Raw genomic sequence first — 23,043 nt, forward strand, 5'->3', positions numbered from 1 at the left:
CACAATTTCACAATGTAATAGGTGTACCTTTATTTGAGTGCCTGAAGAACTTCTTCTAGGAATGTTAAAATCCTGTGTTCTGGTGCTATGTTCGCAAGCTGAATAACTATCCTGTCTTGAGGCGTAAAATCTCCTGACAACAGATCATTTAAATATGTATCGAAGAGGATCTCTTATGTATACCAGATATACACATTCTCTCTAGGATAAACATTATTAGTCTCACCAGCTCCAAGTGGCACGATCTTCTATTCCCAAAGTGCCTTTTTCGAGATTGCTCGCGGCTACGGCCTCCACACCAGTTCCTAAGTATCCCTAGTGGCAGCAATTGCAATAGAACAGGCAATAGAAAGCAAGAGGCCACAGGGGCCATCTTGTCTCCTATCAGGAATCAACTGACTCCAATGGCAGGGCCTGGGTATCCCAAAATTGAAGATACTTGGAGCACCTGTCAAATTCTGCATGGAGCTGGCACCAGCGCATACCCTGCTCTGTGGGCCACACACAGGTGCCCAAATACATACACTAGGGATACAGGGTTGTACTCCCATCCATGAGTGCCATAATGGTATCCCAAGGGTCTGTTCACCACAACCAAAAAGAGGAAGAGCTGCACTGCCAGGGGTCCCACATGGACTCCTGTGCAGAAAACAGCACAGAACACACATGAAAAAGGACTACAGGACACGGACAGGGAAGGCCCTGTCCCTCCAATGCATTTCCTGCATCACAGCTAGTATTACAGTTCTGTCTAGATATGACACAAGCTAATTTGTACAGTTTGGTCTAGATATGACGCAAGCTAGTATTACAGTTCTGTCTAGATATAACATAATGCAAATCTTCACAATTCTGTCTAATTGTGATGCTTGCTCGTATATAAAAAAAATTCTGGACTAGCTAGCACAGAGTATAGTCTACCTAGTTGTGAGATATTGCTCACTAATAGTTCTCTTGGTGTGAGAGATCTGGCATAATGAGGTTAAATGCGAAATGCTGCTATCTGGCACAATCAGACTAAATGTATAATGCTGCTATCTGGCACAATCAGGCTATCTGGTGCAATGAGGCTGAATGCAAAATGCTGCTATCTGGCACAATCAGGCTATCTGGCAGTCAGTTTATGTGGGACAATCAGTCTCAATGTTATGTTATGTTAAAGGATATTTATACCCGCACTATCAATACCGTAGTGGTCCCTTGGCTCTCTGCAGATGTGAAAGTTCAGAGGGTAGGATCGGTTGATGGGTGAGGCAGGATAAAGGGCGAGCAAGATTAGAGGTGGTCTGTTGGCAGCTTCAGTTCGGTTAGCACCGTTCGCTGAACATGGGTGCGGTTCTGGATCCATGGGCTTCCATGTGCTGTTGTGCGGTATTGTGTGTGGTTTGTTTTGTTGTTGCGGTGCAGTGACGTGCTTGTGGTTTGGGGTGCAGGAGAGTGGTTGTTTGTTTAGCCTTTGAGAGGCGTGTAGCAAGAGTTGCGGTTTTACGGTTGGGTTAGTGGAGTTATCTCATTCTTTTGGGAATCTGTCTTGTCTTTCTTTCTATAGTCTTGCTATCTGTTGGAGCATTCCCCTGTGGTTCATTTGCCCGTGTCTGCACGAGGCAGCGTTCTATATCTGAGGCTGTCTTGTGCTTAATATCAATAAGAAAGGGATATTAATTTTGTTCTTTTCAACCAGGCTCTTTATAAATATGTGATCATGCAAACAAAGTGTCCCCATCTCCTCTATGACTACAGAACTGTAGTGCCAGTTTGGTGGTACGTATACATTTTGCTAAAAATAATATTCCCTTCTCTACTCAATATAAAATGGACAGATTAAGAAAAAATGTGTTTAATTCTCTTATCACTGGTTTGTATATCCCACTTGTGTTGTCTATCAGCTAATGGCGTAATTCCGAACCATAATTTCATAACTAGTGACCTCGCATATTTGGGTTTTACTACATCCAAGGAGATTTCATACCCAAAGGCTAGTTTTTTCCTCCACCATATGGCAAGGGTTATTGAATTATGTATTTTATTTGCCAGTAACTCTTCTTGTAGGTCATTTAATTTGGCGGCCTTGATTAGGGTTTTAGTGCTTCCATTAATCTGTTAGGGGTTTTGCCAATATTCGCTATGTCCCAATGCATTCAATAATACTACAAATATTCTGTAATTCCACTTCTAAAAGTAAAGGTGTCGTTGGAGTGTACAAAAGGAAGCCCTGTGACACTTTTTATAAATTTGTTTTCTATCCCTGCTACTTCATTGCAATTTGTTCGGCCCCAGAGCTCTGCCAAATAAAGGACTGCCTGTCTGGCGTGGAGGCATTACGCCTCCATTGGTACCTTCAATACCACCTCTCCATTGTCTCCTTCATGTCCCATTTGTGGTTATTCTCATGCCCAAATAATCATAAACCCCAACTTGTTCTATTCTTTCAGCATCTAATTCGATTATAATGTTCGGTTTCTTTTTTCTTTTCCTTGTAATAACATGGTCTTAGTCTTTTAGCTATTAATTTGTACATCGTTTTCCAGGAAAAACTGCTTGAAAACAAGGAATTGCCTTTCAAGTCGCGCATGAGTTAATGATAATAGTGCTGCATCATCGGCAAACATTAATATAGGGTATTTTTCCATATTCAAGGTTGGGGCATCAGTCGGTATAGCTACTAACATATTTATGACTTCATTGGTAAATAGGCAGAGCCGTTTTGACGCTAGTAGGCACCCTTGGCATGTCTTAAATGTCTCAGTTGTTTTTCCATCCAGCCCCCATCTGACTTTTGCCTCATAACCACTATATAGTTCATGGTTGGCTGTGAGCAGGGGTGCTAGAGAGCCCATTCAGGAATGGCGGCCTCTCTTTGAGCTCTGTGTGTCGGCTCACATAAATGCTGATTAATAGCAGTACGGTGTGGCTCGTTGGTATGTGAAGACGCCTGCAGGGGTCTAAAGCTAAGAAGACCTGCATGGTGGCAAATTTGCTGATGAGGAGGGGACAGATCTGGTGGCAAAGGAGCGGCTCTGGGCCCTTGCAAGGTCTGTTTGGCAGGCCGAGGTGGGAGGCTGAGGCTGCAGCCTTAGCAGTGGGCTGGCTCACAGTTGGAGCCTTGGGGGAGCGGGTGAGTCCCGGGCTGTAGCATTTGCTTGGGCTGGAATGGACAGTGGCTTGGAGCACAGCCTGACTGCCTGGTGGAGTGGTTGGAGTACCGCATGAAGGCACAATAAGGAGGAGCCCGGAGCGGAGGTAGTCTGGCCCGCAGTGCTGTGGATGGGGCATCAGCCCTGAATCCATGGCGGACAGCGGGGAGATGACCCTCAGCACCACTGGCTTTGCCGGGTTGGGAGGTCAGCTGGGGTCTGGGAGATTAGCCTCCCACCCAATCGACAGGCGGAGCCTTAGCCGGCTGGGTTGGATCCTCGAGCAGCTTACCTTGGGTGTTGATCGGTGTAGCAATGACCTGAGAGTGGTGGGTGGTGACAGTCTGGAGCCCTCCAGCTGCTCATTGCGGTCATAAAGGTGTATTAGTCACCCCCATCTAGTGCCTCCCTGCTGGCCTGTGCCTGCTAGCCTCCCTCCCCCTCCCCTCCAGGGTGGCAGCCCTTCCTGAGTCCCACAAGTGAACTACAGTGGTTGGGGGCGGGCAGTGGCGGCTTGGAGGCTGCCCGCTTCTGGGAATTGTGGCTTTGCTGCACCTGGATTCAGAGGTTTGGTGTTGTCACTTCTGGTTGCATTGGCTGCCGGCTTCCTCTGCGGGGGCCCCCTGGGCCTGCATACATATCCTGCAGAGCCACTCGCAGTGTGGTACTGACGGCCTGGAGAGGGGGGGCAGTGGCTCGTTTGACATTCTTTATTTGTGGAATCAGTCCTGTCTTGATTGGTGGCGTGTGGAGAGGTTCTGGCACCCTGCAAGCGGCAGCTCCTGGGTGGAACGGACTGACTATGTGGACATGCATCTTGGGTTGCACCTGAACGTCTCTGCTTGCTCAAGGGTTGCTTTGCTTGGTTTACTGTAGTGTCTGTCGCCTGTGCTCCCAGGGCACTACAATGGTGAAGACCGAACAACTAACAGAAAAACCTGACCATTGAAGGGGGCTCATCCTCCAGGACTCCCAAGCCCATCCTTATCCATGAAGTCTGTTCCTGGGGCAGTTGCCCGAGAGCCGAGGGTACACATCTGGGCTATACTACTGGATCTCAAGGCTGGTATTGGTGGATTGGACTGCAAATTGGATTTGCATTCTTCAAATCGAAGGTCGATATGTTGCAACACCGGCTGGATAAACACAGCGATTGTTTGGATGTGGTAGAGCACAGCGTGTCTGGGATTGAGGACAGCTTTGTGTTGCTTACAGCCACAGTGTCAGCTTTGGAAGTACAGCTCAAGTCGGTCTCTGCCAAGAACTAGGTCCTGGCGGGTCGGGCCCGCAGGAATAACATCAGGCTGGTGGCAATCCGAGAGCGTCGGGGTCTAACCGGAATGGAAGGGTTTGTAGAGTGCCTCTGCACAGCTCTCTTTGGTGACACTGACCTTTTTTCTTTGTTGTCAAGGGGGCGCAATGCATACCGGCGGTTGCCTGGGGCTCCCCTCTGCCTCGTCATAGCTCGTCTATTGAATTACCGGGATCTTGACACTCTTCTTCGTTTGGCAAGGCAGAACAGGGAACTCCAGTATGATGGCGATAAGTTCCAAGTCTTCCCGGATTTCTCGTCCGCCGTGTAGGTGTCAAGGTCCTATGTTGCTCGCCGCAAAGCTTTGGATTCAATATGAGGGTAAGAGTCCATCTTTCATGTCTCCTGAGTCTGCAAGCTCCTTCCTTGACGGGACTGGCAGAGCACATCGTCCAAATAATTTGCGACCCCGGAATGGTGCTAGAAATCAGAGCCGGGAGGACCTCTGAAAGTTGAACATTGGATGTTGTAGGATAGGGGTGTGCCCGGATGGTTGACCGCTGGCCGCTGAATGGTGGGAGCTCATTGTCCAGCAGTTTGGGCCGCCCTGGTCTTTTTGTCTATCCTGTGGTGGTTTGAGCCGACTCGTGCCGGGCTGGATGCAAGCGCCTAGAGTGCAGCACTAGTTCAATGTTTGTATTTTGGTAGGGTAGAGCGGGTGGATTGGGGTTGCCCGTGTTGGGGGGGGGGGGGGGCAAGCAATGTTGTTGGGTTCCAGGGGTCAGCAATGTTGTTGGGTTTTTGTTGATGTTTTTGAGTCAGTCCTTGTGCAGTTGCTCACTGGCATACCATTTCTGGAAACTCACTATATTTGGCTAGGAGGATGGGGCTGCGTCCATGGATTTCAATAGCCAGGGGGGATGGCCTTTGAGGTAGCCACATGGAAGATCAGGTGGTAATCAGCCCCCTAAAGTTAGGAAGGTTGTCCAGTATCTGTGCAGATATACGGTAGATGTAGCATTCATCCAGGATACTCATTTTACCTCTTCCTCAGAGTCTCGCTGAGCCTCTCACTGGGGTTGCCATAGATATTCCTCGTACTCTTCCTATGCAAGGGGTGTAGCGATACTGATTAACAAAGCTGCTAAATTCAGGCTAGTCTTGGTGGCAAGGGAAGATGGGGGGTGAAGGGCCCTGTTGGTTTGTGCCGTCCTAGAAGGGGTGAGAGTACCGCTGGTCAACACTTATGGGCCGAATGTAGATAGCACCAATTACTTGGACTGGGTGATGATCCTGGCTGGGTGTCAAGGCACCACCGTTGTGTGGGGTGGGGACCTGGATACGGTGCTGGATCTGATTTTTGATAGATCTGGGATTGTCCAGGGTCCCCAATCCAAAGCGAGTAAACAAATGAGGGATATATGTGCTGCTTATAATCTGGTGGATGTTTGAGGATGCAGCACCAGTATGTACATGATTACACCTTTCACTCCTGGGATCACTGTTCTTGCTCTAGGCTTTACTACCTGTTGGTGTCCCGAGGCAGTGCCGTTTCTTTGGGCAATAGTCAGATTCTCCCCTGAACTCTTTCTGATCATTTGCCAGTTGTTTTGGAGTGCTTGATTGGTGAGGGCGGTAGGGGGGCTACACCTTGCGCTTCAAGCCTGATGCGCTGATGCCCTCTTCTGCCAGAAATGACATGATGAAATTGTGCCATTTTTTTCACATAATGATGGCTCTGTCTCCTTGCAGGGGGTGCTCTGCGATTGCTTCAAGTGTTACATCAGGGGATGTTTGTATGGGCAAACAAAATGGTATTCTCCGGCTGATCAGGACCAACCTATCGGCTAGCGAGGTGCTCCTGAGGCAGCAAGAGGGTGATTACGCATCCTGGGCGGACACACAATTTTGGGTACGCTACGACAGGAGCTGGATGGGTTTGGGGCGAATGCTGACAGGGTGGTCAAGTTCCGCTATCAGGGTCATTCTGCACAGCGAAGGCCAGAAACCCAGGGCCCTACTGTGCTGATAGCTGTTAGCGAACAGGAGACCTCCGCATGTAGCGTGCATCAGAGATCCCCATGGGAGACATCTTTATGCCGAGAAAGATATTGCAGTGGCATTTTGCCTTTACGCCTCCTTCTACACGCAGGACGAGGCAAACTTGGAGTGCTATCTGGAAGACATAGAGGTAGACCCCCCACCTCAAGAGACTATTAATCGTTAGGTATCATTAGCAGAGATTGTGGCGGCTATCAAAGAGCTTCCCGGGGTAAGTCCTGTAAATGCATCATGAAGGAGGACACAGACAACAGATTCAAAACGATCAGTTTTATTAACTTAAATGTCAGGATGGAAAAAGACCTAACTTGCCCTATGCTGAGGTGGGATTTCCCTACCTGTATAAAACTAAGGAAAGTCTGAGTCAAAGAGTTCAATTTAGGAATCTGTCTGTGTCCAAAACCTATGCTTGCCCTCACAACTATAACCATACAATGTGTAGGGATGTCAACAACCAAAAAGAAACCCATGGCCTCATTACGACCCTGGCGGTCCCGTAATGAACAGTGCCGGTACGGGAACGGCACCGTTCATTACGGGATGCCCTATTACGAGGTTCCCTTGTGGGACCCGCTCAGAATGTCTGGTCAGACCAGACGTCCTTAGCGGGTCCCGCAAGGGGTTCAGGGAACTAATAACGGGCCCGTTATTAGCTCCCTCCCCATTCCCATTGAGCCCTATGGGGGGTCAAATGGCAATGGGGATGGGTTTTTTCAATGAGGAATTACCGGGTCCTCCAAGGTTGGAATTGCCCAGTAATTCCTCATTGAAGGAACCCAGAGCTGGATCCTGGTATGGAGGCAGCCATGCCCTTGTTAAGGGCATGGCTACCACCATACTCGTAATGAGGCCAGTGTTTAACACAAAGTCCTGAGCTTCTTCCAGCTTGCAGCTTTCTTTCAGCTCCCTTTCCCAAGAAATGTTACTCGTCAGAGCTCAGGGTTCCCTTCCCCAAGCTCCACGTGCCACACTTCAAAAGGAAACACCAAATGTCCTCGTCTTGCACAGTTTAGTTAAATGTTGTTATCAAATACACCAGTGGGATACTTTTGTAGATTTCACACCTTTTGAAAATGTCACTTTAAATCCAGCTTCAGTATCTTTGGTTGCATGTGCCTTTCAAATTATATTATATTTCAACATACTGTGGTTGGTTTAGAATAATATTAATTTTAGTACTTCAATGTATGATGGTTTGCTTGGATTTAAGTTTCCTCTCCTTCTTTTAGCTTTCATCTAGTTAGTAGCAAAGTTTTAATTCAATTCGGCATTCAATAATTAAGCCTTTAACTTGGGTTAATTTTGCCTTAATCGTGTGGTTCAATAAGTGTTTGTTTCACATTAAATGATTGTTCAATGTGCAGAAATTTAGAAAACAGATTTCTTGCCACACACGACCACTCCAATGCAAAATATTCTCCTTTGTTTTATAGTTGACAAATATAACTGTTCATTTCACTTTAATTGATTTGTTCAGAGACTTTCGAAAATATGTTCCTTGCCACACGCGACCGCTCCGATACAATTATTTCCCTCCGTTAGATAATGGACAGGTATAGTTGTTTGTTTCACTTTAGTTGAGCAATGCTTAAATTCACACACGGGTACATGGTGTCTCAATTACCAGAAACTCACAGGTCGCTTTAAAGGTTGGTGCTGCAGTGGCTCACACAGCCTTCTTCCTCCAGTGTTGGGGCTCTAGTTTCTGCCCCTCACACTGCTAGGGTGGTCCTCTACCACAGGGGAATGAGCATGTTGAATATGAAGGAAAGGGGCAGCCTTCCAGCACGGCTTCCTTCATCTTTCCCAGTCTGCTACAGGGAGTCCCCACTCCCACGCCATGTTGGAGATTCCTTTGGTTCCTGGACCCGCTGTTACGCTCACCTGGTATCCACAGGGACGCCACCCAGTCGGGTTACTCGCTGGTATGCTTCTCAGCTTTGCCCTGATGTGGTCTGCGGGGAAGGTTCTGCCTGAATATACAGGAGGACTGTGTTCAAGACTGACCGACTGGGGTAAGTATCCTCCCTCCACCCCCGTATGATTTCAGTCCCTCTGGCACCCTCTCCTCACCTTGTGGTAGAAATAGGCGTGCTCTCGGTCCTGCCTTCTTTGCAGGAGCGCGTTGTCTTTCATGGCGAGTGCAGTCCAGTTACTTCACTGACGCCGGCCCGTTTGATATTGTTCAGGTAGGTCTTATTGCTGTTCTTTAGTTTTGTTGCTATCCTGCATGCCTTTCTTTGTTTAAAATGTCTCTTTTTCTCCCTTAGGTATGCGGAGCTTCAGCGCGGCGAACTGGCTTGGTTGAGCCCCGCTGGTAAATGATGGCGCATTAAGAGCGCTATGATGCAGTAAGTAAGCGCTATGCGCAGCGCTGCAAAGTCTTGCCTTGCTAATGTTTGTTTTCCTTCCTTGTAGGTGGCAGTGTTCTTCAGCGCGAGTGGAATGTCCGGAGTGGTGCCAGCCGAGAGGCGACCAGCCAGATAAGCTTTTTGAGCAGTTCGTAATTTGTAAATGTCTCTACTGCTTTCTTTAATGTTACCTCTATCTTCCTCTTTCAGGTCGTTCTGTCCGGGAGGCGTGCAGATTCGAGGAAGCTGTTCTCAGTAGCTGCGAGTGTTTAAAGATGAAGACTGCAGATAAGATGCTGCTGCTAATGATGTTCCTTTTGTCTCCTTGCAAGTTCTGCTTCTCCAAGGTTCTTTTTCTCCCTTAGGTATGCGGAGCTTCAGCGCGGCGAACTGGCTTGGTTGAGCCCCGCTGGTAAATGATGGCGCATTAAGAGCGCTATGATGCAGTAAGTAAGCGCTATGCGCAGCGCTGCAAAGTCTTGCCTTTGCTAATCTTTGTTTTCCTTCCTTGTAGGTGGCAGTGTTCTTCAGCGCGAGTGGAATGTCCGGAGTGGTGCCAGCCGAGAGGCGACCAGCCAGATAAGCTTTTTGAGCAGTTCGTAATTTGTAAATGTCTCTACTGCTTTCTTTAATGTTACCTCTATCTTCCTCTTTCAGGTCGTTCTGTCCGGGAGGCGTGCAGATTCGAGGAAGCTGTTCTCAGTAGCTGCGAGTGTTTAAAGATGAAGACTGCAGATAAGATGCTGCTGCTAATGATGTTCCTTTTGTCTCCTTGCAAGTTCTGCTTCTCCAGGGTTCGTGGGAATAGCTGGACACGGTGAGCAACACGTTGCAAGCTGCAAAGTAACGCGAAGCGTGTTGTCATGCTCGGGTGTGGTTTAAATAGCCCCATCAAAATAGTCCAGGTAAAGTAGTCTCTAGGCTACCACACCCAAAACACTAGACCGCATAGCTTGGTTCTTAGGAACCAAGCTATGTGGATGCCTACATGTTGGCTGACAATACAATAAAGTAGTTCCCAAGCACATTGTTTTTCATGGTGTATGAGCCTGGCTCCATGGGTTCCAGGACTGGCCCCATGAGGGCTTTTGAAGAGGATGCCAGGCTCTAGAGCCCCGAATCCTGACTCCACCTGGCCAATGGGTTTGCCAGAGGGGTTTTTGGGCGAGGGTCGTGACGCCCGCTTCCTGGTCCTTCTCCTGTCGTACCCCCTCCCCACTGGGTTGGGCTCCATTTACTGATACCCACATCAGTGCTTCCTCCAGACAGACTATCACTGACATCCTCTTTGTTGTTCCCTCTCCAGACGTATGGACCCCTCCTATGTTCTCGGTTCGCTCTCCTTTCTCCTCCTCCCCCATTAATGGTGGCACCCAGTGGGAGGTCCTCATGGCCCCCTTCCACTCCTCCAAGACCATCCTCAATGTCTATCTAAATGGTACTGTCACGGTCCACTGCTCTCAGGCCAATCTCCTCCTCCTTGATCGGGGTCTCCCATGTCTCATCAAGTTCCTCCCTTCTCCTGCCACTCCCTCTCTTACACCTCTCTAGCCTCTCTGCCACATCCTGCCTCCTCCACTGCCTCTCTGGCACCCACCTCCTCCTCTGCTCTGGCCCCTATGCCACGTCCGTATACTGCCTTTGCCCACTCTCGGGCCCCTCTACCGCTGGGTGTACTCCTGCACCCCACCTCGGAAGTCTTTCAAATGTGGCAACCTGCTCCAAATAGCTACTCTCAACTCTCGCTCTGCTGTCTCTGAGATCTGCCACCTCCTCAAAGACTTTGACCTGGATGTCCTTGCTCTCACCGAGATATGGTTCACAGCCAGCTCTGTCACAAGTTTTCACACTATCCTCCCTGAGGGCTACAATATCCTCTCCAACCCCAGAACCAACCGGCCATCAGGTGGAGTGTCCCTGATCTTTCCGCAGTGGGTCCCTGCCTCTGTCATTCCTATGCAGACCAACTCATTTGAATGCCTAGTCTGCAGGATCTCTATCTTTCTTGCCCTCTCTCTGACTATGGCCACCCTCTTCCTCTCAGAATGGGCTGACCTCTCTTCTTCTCTCCGTGCCTCGACCAACTTCTCCCCGGAGACCTCAACATCCACCTGGATGCTTCTAATCCCTCCTCTGGGTTCTTCCGCAACCTGTGCGACCCTCTCTCCCTTTCCATTCTACCCTCTGGTTCGACACATTCTGCCGGACACACCTTGGATGTACTCATCTCCTCAGACATCCCTCACACCACTCCTCTCTCTTAAACTGACCACTTTCTGCTCTCCTCTCACCTGAAACTTCTTTTGTCTCAAGCAAAGCATGCCCCAACACTGCCACCTTCCTTCTCGGACATTCGGCCAATGAAGTGGGTGTCAGCGTACGCCTTTACCTCTACCTTCTCTGCTCCTCCTACTCCTACAACTGACTCTCACTCAGACACATACCTCTCTAACCTGCATCTCTCTATCTCCAATTCTCGAGACATCCTTGCCCCTGTCTGATCAAACCTCCAAGTGCAACTCTTAGTATGATTCTGACCTCGCCGCCCTGAATCACTAGTGTTGGGTGGCTGAGAGGAAGTGGAAGGCTTTGGGCGCATCCTCTGCCAAACTGGCCTGCTCCAAAGGCAATACAGACTCTTTGCCCTCTCAAGAAAGCGGGTCCATATCCAAGCCTGTGTCTCTGCAGCCCCTAACAACCCAGCCAAACTCTTTAAAATCTGCAAGGAGCTGGTCAATCCTACTGCAGTCTCCACCTCTCCTGTTCCATCCCAGGCCCTCTATTGCTCTGGCCTCTCATTTCACCACTAAAACTCAGGACAGCCTGTCCTCGTTATCCTCTTCCTCTCCCTCTCTCAGGCCCCCTTTGGCCACCTCTCCCTCTCCTCTTCCTTTATCCTCATTCTTTCTGACAACACCTGACGATGTCTCTAGATAAGTTTGATATATCAAAGTGTCCAAACAGGTTCTCCCCTGCTCCTCCAGAACCATCAAGGACCACATTGTCACCCTTGCTCCAGCCTTGGCTGATTTCTGCAATCACTTTTTTGTCACTGGATCTTCCCCTCTCTCCTCAAGCATTCCCTTGTGCACCCTCTCCTAAAAAATCCTTCTGCCGATCCTACATGTCTGGCAAACTACCGCCCAATTTCTATCACCCCTTTCCTGGGCAAACTCCTGGAAAAGCTGTCCATCTCCCAGCTTACTCTCCACACTGAATCTGCTGGTTGTCTCCATAACCATCAATCTGGCTTCAGAGCAGCCAGAGGCACGTAAACTGCTCTACTGAACACTCGTGAAGATCTGCTCTCGAATCTCGACTCCAGTTCCCCCTCTGTCCTCATCCTCCTTGACCTTTTCTCTGCTTTCAACAGGATCAATCCTGCCACCCTGATCAACTGACTCTGGGTGGACCTGGGCATCACGGATAAGGCCCTGGCATGGCTGACAGCCTTCCTCCAGCACCGTCCCACCCAGGCCCAACTTGAGTCCTTCCTCTCCACCACCTCTCTCTCCACACGTAGTGTCCTGCAGGGCTCTATCCTCTCACCCTGGCTCTTCAATGTCTATCTGGCCACTTTAGCCCACCTGACCTCCACCTTCTCCTCTAACTTTCAGTGTTATGTGGATGACACTCGGCTCTTTCAGGCTTCCCTCAGCCTCATCTTTGCCCTCACTCATTACTGGCTGTCTAGCCGTGAGTCAGGATTGGTGCACCTCCAACGATTTTTACCTTAATGCCAGTAAGACAGAGATCCTTCTTATTGGGACCCCTGCTCCCGTTTTCCCTCTCTCACTCTGGCCGCCCTCCTTGGGCCCTCTACCCTCGCATTCCTGTGAGGCAACAAATCTTGGTGTCATCTTCGACTCCACTCTTTCCTTCTCTCTTCACATCACAGATCTTGCCAAAAAGGCCCACTTCCAGCTGCACCTCCTCCGAGGTATTCTTCCTTTACTCACCTTCCCCCAAATGCTCACTGTTCCAGAGCCCTGGTTCTCTCCAGGCTGGACTACTGTACCAGCCTCTTTCTCAATCTGCCTACCTCTACTCTTCGCCCCCTGCAACTAATCCAGAACAGGACTGCAAGACGTATCCTTGGCCTAAAGCCCAGGGACCATATCTCTCCAGCCCTTAAATCTCTCCACTGGCTCCCGGTGGCTGCTAGGATCAAGTTCAATACCCTCTGCATCATCCACTAGGCTTTCTGGGGCCGAGCCTGCACTACGTGCAACTCTCTCTTCCGAAATACCTTCCTACTAGAGCTCTTTGCTCAACTACCTCAAACTCTTTAAGGGTCAGACGCTTCTCCAAGCAGAGTGTGTGGGGAAGATCTCTCTCCTCTGCAGGTGCCTCCCTCTGAAAGGGCCTTTCTGCCCCCCTCAGAGTTGAGCCAGACCACCTGAGGTTCCGGAAGCAGGTCAAGACACTCCTTTTCTCCCCTTCCTTCTCGTTCTCGTTCCCTTGCTAACTTACCTGTCTGCTTGCCGACTGGTTGCTTGGTTCCCTCAGAGTCACACTGGGTACCAGGCTTCTCCACGACCAGTCTTCCTCTGCACGGCCTCCTGGCCTACCGCACACTTAGGGGCTGTAACTGTAATGCCTACAGTCCCTCTCCCTCCTTGCGCTTACCCAGAGCCGCGCTGCCCTGGCTTCACTTACTCAGAACCGTGCTGCCTCGATCGCACTTCCCCCATCCTCTCCCTTGCACTTTTCCCCCTCTCCTTCTCGTTGTCGCACTTGCACAATCTGAATGACACAAGGCCTAGTGGGATAATTTGTCTTGCCCTCCCTATGTCTTCCCTCCCTTGTCTTGTGTCGCTTAGAAACACTTGTGTACAGGCGTGTTATAAATGCTAGATCATATCATACTCCTGCAGCCCTTTAACAGGCTGCAAGTGTGGATGATCACTCAGCCTTACCTGACCCCAATTAAAGGGCCATGCCTGGCCTTCACTTCTCCTCGTCCCAGTACTACATTGGTAAAAGAGCTTAGTCTTCATTGGTATTAGTTGCCTCTTCTTCGTCCAAGTACTGTCAAGTGTCAATGGTGGGGAATTGATGGGCGCTATTTTACAATAGCCCGTAAAGTTTGGGGATGGGTTGGTCGTTGGTAGGGAAAGGGGGGATACCATGTCTCGCCTAAAGGTACCCCACTCCGAGTCCCCAAGGACCCTCCACCCAGGTGATCCTGCCTCGCTTCTCTCCTTCCTGGTTCGGGATCCAATAGCGATGGCCTCCCCCTGGCCACCTGCGTAGAAGATCCAAGGGGTTGAGGAGTGTGAATACCATCAGATTTCTCACAGTCCCCTGGGCCTGACAGCCTTTCTGGGAGGTTTTACAAGGCCTATGCTCCCATACTTCCTCCTGTGTTTTTGCGGGTATATACCAAATCACTTACCTTGGGGTCTCTCCCCCCTTTGTTATGTGAGGCTAATGTTATTCTACTGCATAAGAAAGGGAAGCTGACCAAGGAGTGCGCCTCTTCCGGCAGATATCCTTAATCAATGTGGATAATACGATTTTTGCTAAGGTGCTGGCCAACCGACTCCTTCCTCTGATGCCCGGGTTGGTGATTGCAGACCAGGCTAGGTTTGTACCTGGCAGGAACACAATGTATGGCCTGTCTGCATTGGTGCTGGAGTCTAAGGCGGTTGCTTTGCTGTTGGATGCCGAAAAGGCAATTGACTCTGTCGAATGGCCCTACTTATTCGCCGTTCTCTGGAAACTTGGCCTGGGCAGGTTTGCCCATTGTCCCAGTACCTTTTTGCTCTAGCAATGGAGCCCTTGGCGGCCACCTTACGGGGATGGCATATTCAGTGGGGTTACAGCTGGGTCTGCATAGATTGATTATCTCCTTATATGCAAATGATGTGGTTTTATTCCTTAGGGACCTTGTACACAATTTGTCCCCCGTGATGTGCCAGGTGGTAAAGTTTGGGGAGTTCTCAGGGCTGAGGATCAATCGCAGAAAATCATAGTTTTCCCCCTTACCGATGGGACGGTGGCATTTAAAGATGGCGGCAGGAGTTCGATACTTGGGGGTGGAGATCTCACGCGACCAGGACAATCTGTTCCAAGATAATTATGCAAGAGCTATTGGATCTTTTCAGGATCTAGTGGCAAGGTGGCGAGCTCTCCCTCTTATGTTGTTGTTGAAAATTATTATTCTCCCTAAATTCCTCTATCTATTCCTTAATATTCCATTGTTTCTTTCCTCTGCTTCTTTCTTCGATTGCAGGGCATTATCCTTGACCTAATCTGAGCTGGGAAACAGGCCAGGGTAGCTTATGCCATGCTGACGCTATGAGAAAGTGGGGTTGTCCCTGCCGGCTATTACTGGGCGGCGAAGGACACTATTTGGCGCATTGGTATTGCATGCACTTTGTCCATCCTCATGTTCCGATAGGAAGGTTGCTGGCTGCCCCTAACCTCTTATGCTCCGTGGTTCTTGGGGCGTCGGGGGTGGTGTCTGGATCTCTGCATATAGTGCAGTGGTATTGTACAAAAAGACCATATCTAAACGGTTGCATGAACAAAAAGTTCTAAAAATGCTACCACCAAAGGTTCGAACACCAAAAGTTCAAACCTTTGGCGGTTGCATTGCAGGTAAGTATACTGTGTGGGACAGTATACTGTGTGGTATAGTGAGTGGGGTGTTGCAGGGGACAGCCCCGCAGCACACCTGTGAAAAAATGAAAAAAACGGGGGCTGCGGGGGTGACCCCCGCAACACCCGCTCACTATACTTTACAGTATATTTTACAGTATAGTGAGCGGGGGGTTGCAGGGGAAACCCTTGCAGCCCCTGTAAAAGAAAAAAAAAGAAAAGGACCCTCCGGCGCTGGTCCCGATTCATGGAAGTGAAAGGGAACTGGCGCTGCAGGGACTCAGTGTAAAGAAAAAGGTAAGTGGGGTTTGTTTATGTTGGGGGTGTGGGTGTGGGTGGGGCTGTGTCATGGGTGTGTTGTGGGTGTGGGTGGGGTTGTGGGTATGTACGTGTGTTCGCCTGAGAAACGTGCAAACTTTTGGTGGTTCGCACCTTTCTCATGCAAACTTTCGGGCTGCAGTAAAATCAGGCGCGGTCGGATCACATAGATTTGTGAAAGTTACCTGCGTGATCTGGCCGGAGGTGGTGGGCAAGCTGGGTATTGACCCTTTGTACTTGCCGCTGCTTCCTGTTAGGCATGTTGCCGGCATGGCTATCACATGGGAGAAGGCTTATTTAAAGTGGGTGGAAAAACTGCTGATCTTCTCCTTTGTCGATTGTTTTGTAGAAGATGCGTTAATCTCACTGCCACAGGCAAGGGATAGGGGTGGGTCCTCCTTCCTGGATATTTTCTTGTACTTCCGAAGCTGCGTTGGGAGAGGGATCTTGGCAAGGACATTATGAGCAAAGATTAGCAAAAAGTGTCCTTGAATTACCAACTTAAGCTGATCCATTATCATTTTTTACACCACGTGTACCACACCCCAGCAAAACTTCAGCGATTTCCGTCCACCCTGAACTCGTGTGCCAGGTGCAGCTTTGGTCCGGCGGGGTTTCTTCTCTTGGCCTGAGAGTTGTTAGGGAGAATTCTCATTCTATGGCTAATTTCCCTTACCTAGAGAGTCCCCCTGCAGCTTTGCTGGATTTGAAGGGTTTGTTTCTTTTTACCTGCTAAGAGTGAGACTCTTTTTCCCCACTCTTAGGCATTTTTGCTATGTGTGTTCTAGGCTATTTTTGGGTTTAATGCCTATGGGATTTTCCCTCACCCATAGGAACCATCTTTATTCACATGTGTTACACAGCACCCTCAGTGCAGTGACACAGGGGTGTTGTAGCGACCCCCAAACATAGACTCCATACCCTGGGGCTGACTACTGTCTCCCAGGGCATGTAAAGTCCCCATTGACTTTACTAGTCAATTTTTATTAACTTAACCAGTACAAACCATCTTACTGTGGAGGTACTGGAAGGGGTTACTAGTTTTGCTCCTATGTTCATTTACGAGGGGGTACCTTCAAGTCCCTCTCTCCAAAGTTTCTGGCTGGTGGCAGTGGTTACTACCATAAATATTCGACCGCAAATATTTCCCTATGGGATTTTCCCATTGTTCGAGGCTACCGCTTTTTCTGACAGCCTCTAACATACCGCTGGTGCATTTTAATATTAACTTTGCTCCGGTAGATTTTATTTGTCAGAACTTTAATATACCTTCTTTCTCGTGTCTTTCTCTACGATCCTAACCCAGGTCGGGGATCCTTTGTTCATCCGTTTGGCAGGCTTCTGCCCAGAAGCCCTCCTTCCGGCGCCACTGAGTCTGGGGTGGGTCCATTGTGTTGGAGGGGCAGTAGGACCCCTGGACAGGGTTGCCTCAGCAACTCATGTCGCACTCTATCCTGATAGGCTGGAGGGTCTCCCGCCAAGATGACCACTCCACTGTGTGAGTGACAACTAGGCTGTATGAATGGGCCTCTTTCTGCATAAAAGCAGGGTCCTGAAGAAAAAGACGTTGCCACTAGAACTACGGAACCAAAGAGGAGAGAAGCCAAAGACATCTGCAACGACTACCACCACTGGTGAAGCCCTGCTGCAGTGTCTCACCACTTCTCCCCACACGTCGAGAGGAGATCTTCATCTGCAAGAGCCTTCTTCCCTTGAGCTGGTGGAGCCAACCAGTTTGCACATTGCCTTCCCGAACCTGCTGTGGTCGAATCGCCAGTGCCCCGCACTTGGAGACCAGATAGCCAAGCAGCTATCGACCCGGACCGCGATTAAAAGGAGTGTACCTTTTAAACTTCGTTTGGTAGCACTGCGGCTGGTTTCTTCCCTGGGTAGTGCAGCACTTCAAACCTTCCTCCACAACGAGAGCCTCTCTTCCTCTGCTGGATCACCCGAACTGCAGGAACTACCAGCAACAACCGCCACTGCAGGAGCCACTTCTTCACTTTTAAGGTACATTGTTTCGTCAGGCTGCCCTTTCTTCGCAGTAGTGCTAAAGGTGTTTTAAATCCTTTAGCTACCTGTTGGGTCGGCCGCCCCTCTCTCTTAACATTGTCTTTCGTTTTCTGCATCCACCTTTTCAACATCGTTAACCAAAGACTTGACTGCAGCTAAAAGAACATTTTTGCTCCTGGGCTCTTGCCCTGTTCCACTAACTCTGGCACAGGTCTACTGACTCTGGTCACATTTGTTAGACTTGCCTTCTCGAGATTGATTCTCCATTCAAACTGTGTGGTGCAACCCTTTCTTATGACTACCCTTTCCTTCCCACTGCCTAATCATTGTGAAATGCCATTTTGCCTAGTTTTCATTTAAAGTATTGCTTATACTGATGCACTGTCTTGCTGAACTGGTTCACAACTGAAGGGAAGTGTTGTTAGTGTGTATAAGAACCTATTTCTAGATAACTTGTGTTTTCCCTCCCTAGCGAGAAATTGTTAGAGGATCCCTTGTGTGTAGTTGTCACTGTGCCGTTTTGCTCAGTTTTCACTCAGGTTCACCAGGTCTACAATTTATATAAAATAAATATATATATATACTTTTTAAATACAAAGCTTTGGTCAGTGTTTCCTTGTGCCATAGTACAGTAGGCCTATTGTGTAAACCCTGAATACAGCTCATCTCTCTCTTGAGATAAGTCTGACTGCTCAGCCACAGCTACCAACTAAATCTTTGTGGTACAGACTGGTACCAAAGGGGATTTATTGCTCTCACCTGTAGTCCTAATCTGGTGTAGTGCTCCCTAAGGGGACTGCACTGGATTCTGCCTAACAGGAGTGTCTGCATGTCTCCTGGAACTGGGTGGACGTGTTGGCCAGGATTTCAGTTATTATTGGGGAATGCTTGCTCATGATCCTATGGTGGCGCTCCAGGGGTGTATGGGGACCTTACCGCCAGCAGTCAGACACTTAACTGGCTTGCTGTTGGTGGTGTCCTGCATGAGGGTTATCATGTCCTGATGGAAGGGCTATCTGCCACTTGCCCAGCATGCAAATGTGGTTGCAGGACATCACGTACTGCCATGATATGGAGGCAGCATTTATTCCGACGATGCAATTCCACACCTGCCCACTTAAGTTGAGGGCGCCATGTGTACAGTATTTGCATACTGCTGTGGTTTAACTATATTGTATGGAACTGTGGATAGCTTTCCCTGTATTGCATGTTGCCTCTCTAAGATGCTTTATGCTCACGGTGGGTCATTGTTTGTCTTGGACTCAATGTTCATGTTGTTTTGTCATTGTAAAATGAACAAATAAAGTTTTTAAAAGAAAGCTGGCTGTGTGCAATGACTGAGAGATCTCTAGATCATTTAAGTATTTCCATAGCTTTGTCCTAGGCATACAATCAAACACGGTGCTCAGATCGAAGAACCTCACATAGAGGTTCATTTTTTTAAGGGCAGCGTATTTCTCCACAATTAAGCTCAGCCTCAAGCACTTTATCAACTGTACTCGCCCCTCTTTGAAAGACTTCCTGCAGATGGCTAATGTTTTTTTTTTTCTTGAATCCAGGCTTTCAACTTGCTCAATATTGCCTTTACAAATATTTTTCCACCCGAGTCTAAAAGTAAAATTGAGCAATAATTGGAGGGGTCTTCTCGCCCCCTTTTTCTATGAATTGGGTACATTTCTTCACGACTCAGGTATTATGATAATTTGAGTTATTTCATTGCAAGAGGGGAGGCTAGATTCTAGGTTCTGACTTGAATAAGTTCATAGGCACTTTATCCAGACCAGGCACTTTGTCTGGGTTTTGGGCGCCAATTGCTTTATATGCCTCTACCACCTCAAAAATGAGTGGTTTGGAAGTGATTATAAATTGTGTATGTTCATCTGACTCATTATGACCAGACTCCTTATAAAGTTTGCTAAAGTGGTTAACCCACAACTCTTCCGTCATGTTGCATAGTTTTGTTTTAACTTCCTTCTGGCTTGAGCTCAACAGGCGCCAGAACCTTCTATTCTTTCTTAGGGATTGCATCCAATAAGTTGTCTTAATGGTGGCTATGGTGCTGTTGCTGAGAAACTAGAAATTAAAATTCCAAATTCATATTGAGTCATGGCTGACGAAAATGTCAGATGCAGCTGACCGAGAGAACATTTTACAGGATTAGGGACCTAGATAGTATCTTCAACAGGATCTGGCACATTTTCTTGGACATTCACGAATGAGTCCTAAAACTTCTCTAACTTTGAACTTGTCATTCGATTCAGCACTTTTGTTCATCAAAATTTGGAATGTGTTAAAGAATTGCAACACCAGATTTTGGGCTTTAGCGAACTATGAAATATGTGTACACTTGGCCTCTGTAGAGCGAGTTGACCACCTTCAATGAATACTGTTTGTGTTGTACCTTACTGAAAATATCAATACAATTTTAATATTAAAGCAAATTCAAGAGGACTCCAGGTTTGAGTTGCCTTGAAAGAATTACTTTTTGACTTAATCCAAAAATGGTGGATTGCTTGTTCCTCCTCCTATTGCACACTTTTGGACTGTGGCAGCCTTAAAATCAGCACAAACAATCGATTTAGGTGTTAAATTAGGTCAAAAACCCCTACAAGTTAATTTGTGACTAGTGTTCTCTTTTCTATTTGTTCTACTTCTGGAAACTATAAACAGTAGTTGATTATAATGGCCAATTGATAGATTTTCCACAGGTTCAAGAAAGAAATAGTACATTTGATAGTTACACCCATTCATGTATCACCTTGTAAAGGTTTAATGATTTAATGGACTAATGTGTTAATTGTTTATTTACTTGAAAAGACTTAATAGAACAAATGCATTCTGCATCAAAAGTTATAGCTAGGTCTATCTTTCAGAAGTGATCCCCGACTATGAACTAGAAAGGGGCATATTTCTTCTATTGGCCAAATAATGTTTGCTCTCTATATTTAGTAGTTTCTGAATTCAATTGTAAAATAAGGTTTTGTATATTTTAGCCTTACAAAGATACTCGATGGGAAAGGACATATTGAGCAAAACTCCAAAACGAAGAAGAAATCGAATATGAATGGAAGTGCACAGCAGAGAGCAAAGAGTGCACCACCTGCTCTTGTAAAAAAACAAGGTAAATATAGTAAAGTTGTGGTATTTTATATATGATCCTTGAATATTGCATGTAAGCCATGATACATAGTACCATTTTTTAGCCATCCTCTTGCATCTGTAAAGTAATCTCCTAGTAGTCTATGGTACAGCTTGAGAGCAGGGAAGTCAGTCAGTATCCCCTTCCTGAATCACACACACACACACACACAGCTGCCTCCACCACTTGTCCTAGGACAGTGGCAGAGCTTTGAAAATTATGTAGTAATCAGAATATTTAACCACACCCAGTAATTCGCAAATTGTGTAAGGTTCAGATCCAGAATAACACAACAAATATTTAAAGCATGTGAATCTATGTGAATCTATGAAAGATGCTAGAGAACTGGAGTTACAGGTACAAACATGCTTCTTCTCAAATACGAGTCAGAACAAAATGCCCCTTATTTAAGCAATTTAGTTAATTTAACCATAATTGGAACATTGGTGGGCTATTGTAAACAATGGTTCTTTCACCAACTATGCTAGATTTAAACATCCACAGAATCCACGTAGTCGATATCTCTTGTGCTTTCCTGATAAGAAAGCTCGGATGATCTATATGAGATTTCGACTCGACTTAATTCATACGGGCATTCGCATCAGTAAATTGTTTGGACAGGGAGGTCCTGTTGTTGGAGATATCTGTAGGTTTTTTGTGAACCCAAATGAAACAGAAACCTTAGAGCACTTATTCTTGTATTGCACTCAATTTGAACTACAAAGACAGACATGTCTAGGCAAGTATATATAGGAGCCAATTCGTACCCTGAACTTCATATAGTTTGGATTCTCACCAATTCGATTATAATGGCTACTGTGAGACTCGTTAATATAATTGAGGCTGCCCTAAAGGAAAAGAATAATGGGATACAAAATGGAATGGAGTAGGCCCAAATGGCCGTTCTTGATGACAGAATGTGTGGTGAAAGAAACATTCTAACTGGGCACATGGTGGTATTAACGAGGTGAGAACATCTACCTGTGGCCACCGCCAATGTGTCTATAAAGTGGTGTAATGGTTATTCATTAGGATATGGGCAATCCCTGACGTCTTGTGGGGAACTTGATAATGGGTTTAGGGATACAAAAGTGAAATTCGTTTTGATCCTACTAGGGCGAGCACTATTGGTTCTGACGCCTAGCAAATCTTATTTATATGATTATTTTGTTATTAGTGTGTATGAAAATGTTTAACTAAAGAAGCGACTGTGTATGAGGTATTGAAATACTCTCATTTAGAATTCTTTTAATATAGTTGATATATTGTGATATGCTAATTGTTTTTATTCAAATGAGTTGAGATACTGAAGATTTATAAATATTATGTTTTGAGTTATACTCCATTTTCTTTTGGAAATCTATTTTGTAAAGGTGTAATTGATTTTACTACCAAAAAAAATAAAAAATAAAAGAAATCAAAAAATAAATAAAATGGTTCAGCACAGGGCATTTACCATTGTTTCACAGCTTGATATTTCCCTCACAATATTTCTCCTTAACGCTCTGTATCTTCCATAGCCAATATTCTGCCAGAAAAATGATTCAAGATTCTTCATATCTTATCCAACTCTTTTCTTTTGTTTGTAACATGTATTTGTGATTTTGCATTTTATCATTTGCCTTTCTACGTAGGAGGATGGGGTTGCAACAGAAGTATTCGTCCGTTGCCCTCGATATGCACCCTTGGTTTCGCCTGAGCCCATAATTCTGGTTACCATTTCCAGGGTTTTAATGCCTGATTATAACATTGTATTGCTGGTGAGCCATTGTAAAGAATGTCACAACAGAAGACCTTAACCCCTGTTAAAAACCTGGATCTTAAACTCCCAACATTCCGTCTCAATGCACAGCATCTCCCCAGCCCTCCGTTCCACCAGGACAAATCTAACTGCAATTATTAGATTCATTAACTGTTTTGTCTCTGATGTGTTTTTAACCTGTTTTTGCCATATTATAATTGGATGAAAGACCTGGGGGAAGAATGCTGTAATGGGTCTTGGCATTTCTTATCCTTGTCATCTAACCTCTGCTTCACCTGTGGGCCGTTATAACATGATACAGCCCTCTTCTGGGCCGTGATGCCGTATTATTTTATTTTTATCGTATGCTTGTGTATTGTATTAGGTTTGTGATGATCAGTCCCCATACATATTGAAATGGCTTTCCT

The 23,043-nt window shown here is 47.0% G+C and overlaps 1 protein-coding gene across 3 annotated transcripts in view; it reads left to right on the forward strand.

Annotated features, from left to right (window-relative positions):
* The window catches only part of BTBD8 (BTB domain containing 8), a 2,362,893-nt gene that overhangs the window by 1,954,141 nt on the left and 385,709 nt on the right, over positions 1 to 23,043 (forward strand). For all 3 annotated transcript variants that reach the window (XM_069641787.1, XM_069641786.1, XM_069641785.1), the window contains exon 16: positions 20,729 to 20,856. In XM_069641787.1, coding sequence (XP_069497888.1) covers positions 20,729 to 20,856 — 128 coding nt within the window. The remainder of the gene's footprint in view (positions 1 to 20,728; positions 20,857 to 23,043) is intronic.

The sequence above is a fragment of the Ambystoma mexicanum genome, chromosome 1q, assembly GCF_040938575.1.
Source record: "Ambystoma mexicanum isolate Mex_15411 chromosome 1q, UKY_AmexF1_1, whole genome shotgun sequence".
NCBI lineage: Eukaryota > Metazoa > Chordata > Amphibia > Caudata > Ambystomatidae > Ambystoma > Ambystoma mexicanum.